This window comes from Malaclemys terrapin, chromosome 15 (assembly GCF_027887155.1).
Source record: "Malaclemys terrapin pileata isolate rMalTer1 chromosome 15, rMalTer1.hap1, whole genome shotgun sequence".
Classification (NCBI taxonomy): domain Eukaryota; kingdom Metazoa; phylum Chordata; order Testudines; family Emydidae; genus Malaclemys; species Malaclemys terrapin.
The window spans coordinates 22453361-22459360 of NC_071519.1; the positions used below are offsets into that span (position 1 = coordinate 22453361).

At 40.6% G+C, this 6000-nt stretch overlaps 1 protein-coding gene across 4 annotated transcripts in view; it reads left to right on the forward strand.

Moving 5' to 3' along the window:
- PRDM10 (PR/SET domain 10) overlaps positions 1–5758 on the forward strand; it is a 73881-nt gene extending 68123 nt beyond the window's left edge. For all 4 annotated transcript variants that reach the window (XM_054005544.1, XM_054005543.1, XM_054005546.1 and 1 more), the window contains one exon: positions 2072–5758. In XM_054005544.1, the coding sequence (XP_053861519.1) occupies positions 2072–2308 (237 nt within the window). In that variant the 3' untranslated portion in view covers positions 2309–5758. The remainder of the gene's footprint in view (positions 1–2071) is intronic.
- Positions 5759–6000: the final 242 nt, after the last annotated feature.

Sequence of the window (6000 nt, forward strand, 5' to 3'; positions counted from 1 at the left end):
TCATACCAAGGATACGTGTAAAGGTGTTTTCTGAAGTTACGTGCCTTACAACTGATAAAAACTGAATGTGTGTGTAAGTGACAGAGAGATAGAACTGTATGATCTAAAAGATCACAGGCCTTCTGCAACACTTGTACCAAGTACTATATTGGGGCAGTGACCATAGCTACGCTTGCAGCCCTTAGTTATGTAACATGCTGGGACTCAGGAGACCCAAGGCTGAGGAGCAATGTGGCATTGTTCTTAAGGGTCCAGGAGGCAAGAAATGATCTATTTGGTGGGAAGGTGTCAGTCATCTACTTCAAGGGAAAACACAGTTAATTATTTATGCAGTACCACAATCCCTATGAGGTGGGGTAGCTGGGTGATCTGCTGCAGAGCTACGGAGCAGCAAGCCCTGGCCTAAGGAGAAGCCCAGCAGGTAGGAGCCAATCATTAGCTGCTGCTTAGTTGGATATGCGGATCATGCTGCTACACACAAGTGAACATGAAGAACCCTGTACTAAAGCATTTCCAGTCTGATGCCACCGTGTGGCTGACATTCACTCGTATGAGTGGCTTTACATGAGCAAATAGTTCCATTTAGCTCATCAAACTGAGTCCAGTAGGACTACTCCCTTGCATAAATGATTGCAGGACCAGGGCCCAAATTAGTAGTATTGATTAGTTATAATACTTCAGATAGGTAAATATTTATTAAAGCCGGCTACAGACAGAAATGAATTTTCAAAACAGTTTTTAGAAACTTTTGTCATTGTTAAACTCTTTGCATAACTGAATGGTGTGAACGGACTCAGTGAAAACTGCCATGATACTCAGATTGTCTAGCAGGAGGTCGAACATACTGATCTAGGATACAGAAAATGCAGCTCCCACTGGAATGTATGGTGAAATAGGAGACTTTCAGAGTTTTTGTAAAGTGAGTTAGTTATTTTAATTTTTTGCATGGGTGGGTTAATTATACAGTTGGTTTTAGCCAATGTTAAATTAACCCTTTTTTTATAAAAAGAACAGGAGTACTTGTGGCACGTTAGAGACTAACACATTTATTTGACCATAAGCTTTCGTGGGCTACAGCCCACTTCATCGGATGCATGCAGTGGAAAATACAGTAGGAAAATATATATATACACAGAGAACATGAAACAATGGGAGTTACCATACACACTATAAGGAGACAAGTATCAGAGAGGTAGTCATGTTAGTCTGGATCTGTAAAAAGCAACAGAGAGTCCTGTGGCACCTTTAAGACTAACAGATGTATTGGAGCATAAGCTTTTGTGGGTGCGTGCGTCTGACGAAGTGGGTATTCACCCACGAAAGCTTATGCTCCAATACATCTGTTAGTCTTAAAGGTGCCACAGGACTCTCTGTTACTATAAGGAGAGTGATCAGTTAAGGTGAGCTATTATCAGCAGGAGAGAAAAAGAACTGTTTGTAGTGGTAATGAAAATGGCCCATCTCCAGCAATTGACACAAAGTAAAACTATTTCCCCATGCTTCTCCCCCCCTCCCCCCTTACAGTTCCTCACATCTTCTTATCAATTGCTGGAAATGGGCCATTTTCATTACCACTACAGACAGTTCTTTTTCTCTCCTGCTGATAATAGCTCACCTTAACTGATCACTCTCCTTATAGTGTGTATGGTAACACTATGTTACCATACCATGTTCTCTGTGTATATATATATCTTCCTACTGTATTTTCCACTGCATGCATCCGATGAAGTGGGCTGTAGCCCATGAAAGCTTATGCTCAAATAAATTTGTTAGTCTCTCAGGTGCCACAAGTACTCCTGTTCTTTTTGCGAATACAGACTAACACGGCTGCAACTCTGAAACCTTTTTTTATAGTAGTTAAATGAGCCTTACAACTTTGAAATATCCTGTTTGTGGTTTTATTCTGTAAATGTTTGAATGGAATACAGTTTAATTTTACAATCGCTCATTCATATAGACAATATCCCCCTGTGTTGAGACAGAAAAGTTGTAATAAGAAGGTGTGAGAGAAAGATGGCTATTCAGGTGCTCTGAAACATCACTGTAACTTGTGCTTCTACTCTCTGTGCAGACCCATTATGTGATATCTGAAGGTCAACCCGATCTGGATGTAAAACAGAACTCTTCACTCTCCAGTGGGGTGCAGGTGGGTGTGTCTCAGCCATCAGCGCACTGTGACCCCTTGGAATCACAAACAACCAATCAACAGCAAACCACGCAGTACATCATCACTACAACCACCAATGGCAATGGGGGCAGTGAAGTGCACATCACTAAACCAAGAACTTTCTCCGCAGAGCATGAATGAAGAAATCCCATTGTGTCACCTGACTTTAAGGATAACCTCTCCCCCAAAACATCTGGGTGTCCTGGAGCTCATTATGTTTTAAAGTATTCATTCACATAACTTCAGCTAGAAGCTTGGAGCACTTGCTGATGCTTTATAAGGGGGTTTAGGTCACAGCAACAACTAAAAAAATACCCTCATAACCCTTTGGGAATGGTGCCATCTTATGCAAATCTTTAAGGAAAAGGAAAAAGTGAGAAACGGAAACTGCTTGCCCAGAACTTTACTTTTTGGCATGTCTGATGACCCTTATTTTTCCTTTGTGAAAGTATCACAGTATACAACATTTATTATAAAGGTGGGGGAAAATACTTGCCAAATAGCTAACGGCAGATTATGCCCCATTTACATTTCTACCATCTACAGTTAAACAAAAAGACATCATATAAATTGCCTGTGGTATTCGCTGTATGTCAGAACTGCTCCCTGTGTCTTTATTTTTAAATGGCCAAGGAAGAGGGGAATATACCAGCTAGATAAAGAGCAGACCGCCTGGAAAGAAGGAGCAGCAGCAAATCGGTGATTCCTTGTGTGCGCGTGAGTGTGAGAGGGACAGATGTAACAATGAAGCTGTGAAACTGTGCAGAAGCAGTCAATTAAATTATTATTTTAGCAACCTTTTAGAACTGTTTACATACTGTCTGCGCTGCCCTGCCAAGAAGTTCTGGGGAGAAGGAAAGATGCAGTCTTGAAACCTGAGTGTTTGGAATTGAAATCCTAATAGCACATGACAGTAACACTGAGCCTATACTGTGTTTCCCCTACACTCACAGGGAACTCTTCTTTTCCCTTGTAAACCAATAAAAGGCTCAGTAATGTTTGAACCTCTATTGTAGCTTTGTGCTGTGACCCCTAATGATGGTTGTATGAAGAGAGAATGGGGGGAGGGAGTTTAAAGAAATTGATTATTTTTTTTTAAACTTTTCGTTGGTAGTTTTAAAGTAAAAAGGCACTCCGAACTCTGTGCCTTACAATTGCTGTTTGAAACTCACTTTAACCTGCAATGTCAGAAGCGAACCTTTGTAACCTGCTCCCTCTGTACACACTTTTTGCAGATGTGGTATACTTATCTCTAGGACTGCCTCAAAATTTAATTTCTTTTCCCCGTGAAGGTTGACAGGAAAGTTGGCTGCTCTGATAAAGTTGGTTGCTCTGATTTTCCATGTACCTTGTGCTGCAATTCCTATGGACTGTTTCATAAAATGACCAGCCTTGGACTCAGGAAACACAAAAAAAGAGTGCTAGTGGACCACTATTATAGGACAATGAAAGCCATCTCAAAGGATTGCTTGATCTGGCAGACCTGGTCTTTTATAGAGTTTGTGTTATAGTTTGGGACCAGGAGAAAGGGAAGCTGTATCTTTAAAGCAGTTTATTTTTTCTTACATTGCTCCCCTTTAAGGGTCTATTTGTTTGCTTTTAAACCAAGGGGAAGGGGGTAATTTTTACTCCGGTACTTAGGAGAATATCACCACAGCTCCACTGACTGTTGATGGGATATACTAAATATGCCTAAATCTCCACTGACTCTGCTTGAAAAGCTACCCCAGAGTGTCAGTGTCTACTAGGATACATTGTAAACTTTGGTCTCAATGGCCTTTTGGGACATAATAATTAACAGATGAAATCTCTATTTTGAACAACTTTCCTTTGGTGCTGCACTGAAGATCCCTTGCTTACACAAGTGTCCCCGTTGGTTTTGGTGGGGCTACTTGTGAGTGTGTGTAAGAGTTGCAGTAGCAGGCTCGATGATGCCAAACCTTCAACTGAAGTCACAATTTAAAGCCGTAACTGGACAACTACTTGATGGCAAAGCCTGGTGACACATATTGCTGTGGTAAATAACATATCCATTCACATGGACTGGAAACAATGACTGAGCATGATGAGATAAACCCTGTTTAAATATTGGCCGGCTCAGCACTGCTTTAGGGTAGTCTTGAAGCGATTGGCCAAAATGTAGATTAAATTTGTACCTGGGATCTTCCTGCTTTGACTGTCCCGAAATGCTGGGGCATTAACAAGTTAGGGGCTTGGGTTCTGCTCCAAAGCCCATTGAAGTGAATGAGCGTCTTTCCATTGACTTCATGGGCTTTGGATCAAGCCCTTTCTTTGCAGCTGTGCTGAGCAACGGTCATTCCTATTGATTTCAACTGGAGTTGTACATGCTGAGCACTTCTGGAAATCAGGCCCTTGGGATGTTGTTTGTGTAGGAGAAAAGAAGGAAGCCCTGACTTTGCCTCACAGTTTCTTATTAATAAAAAGGGGGCTTTTCTCAGATTGCCAGATGATCTACTGACTAAAAATGAAGGTACACACGTTCCTCTACACGGTCCTACAAATTTAAAGTCCGATATGTGGTACTACAGATAATGAGAAGTAGGGGATTTGAAAATGTCACATGGTAAATAGTTACTGTTTTACAGGAGTCTTTTAAAGTCTTTAAAGGTCCAGATTCCAGATATGAAGAATAAGCCTTTAAAGCATTGCAAATGTAGGCTTTAAAAAGTAATGTTTTCTTCAACTCTGTTTAGAAAACATCACTTAATGGGGACACTTGTTCTTGTACCAGTTATTTCAAGTTAAAAACTAGCCCGTTGTTATGGAATGCAGTTTGAAAATGGCCTTTTTAAGTTTGTATCTTGTTTAATCGAGGATTTTTGTCCTGTGTCTCACAGAGGCACCATGTACAAAACCACCAGTCAGAAACCAAAGCGGTGGTTCACTTTGTGTCTCAAATTAATGGATGGATGAAAATACAATATATACAAAGAGAGACCTAATCTTCCCTGGGAATTAAGCATCATGCATATTCATTCCAAAGTAATGAATTATAATGATTACACAGATCTGGGGAGAGAACAGAAATTTGGTAGTGAAAAATAGTCCTACAGTTGGGTCTGTAGTGCAGGACCCCTCTTAAAAATGAAAATCTGTTCTATGGCTGTGCGCAGACCTGCAGTGCAGAAAACATATGAATTTCTTTTCTTTTGCTGGAGCCAGCCCGAAGATCTCTGTCTCCTAAATAATGTCCCATCAGAGCTTAATTTTGGAGTACCCTTCATTGTCACTGAGAGCTAAAGGCTGCCCTAAGAATTACATGCTGGGTGCTCCCTTTGGCTTCCATTGGGTACCTCTGCTCATGCATCTGAGCGCAGAAGTTGGCCCTGATTCTCTGCTCTCCAAAAGCGTCTTACTTGCTTCTTTCCAAGAACTGTTAAAACACCTGGGACTAAATCTGGATGTTTCGTGAGACACTGAAGCTGACTGACTAGTTGCATCATTCTGACCCTGTTCTGTTATTTAAATGTGTATGTTTATTGTACATTCAGTGACTGTTATAGTGTTAATAGTATTGTGCTACCTGGCAGGTGTAAAAACAAAATTAATAAATTTTTCTTCTTTTTTAAATACGGAACATGATTTGTGCATTCATGATGGTTGCAGCAGCAGCTGCTGTAGTCAAATATGATTCAGCTTACACCTGTAAATTACTTATCTTAAGCTTCCAGGCCCTAATTTCCAGTTTTTGCATTCAAGGTGCTGCATAATTCTGTCCCTCCATACTTCTTTTCTTGGGTCTTTTTGTATTACCCTCCACTTTCCCATATACTAATTGTATAATTCTCCAATAAATACCTCCTCATCTTCTT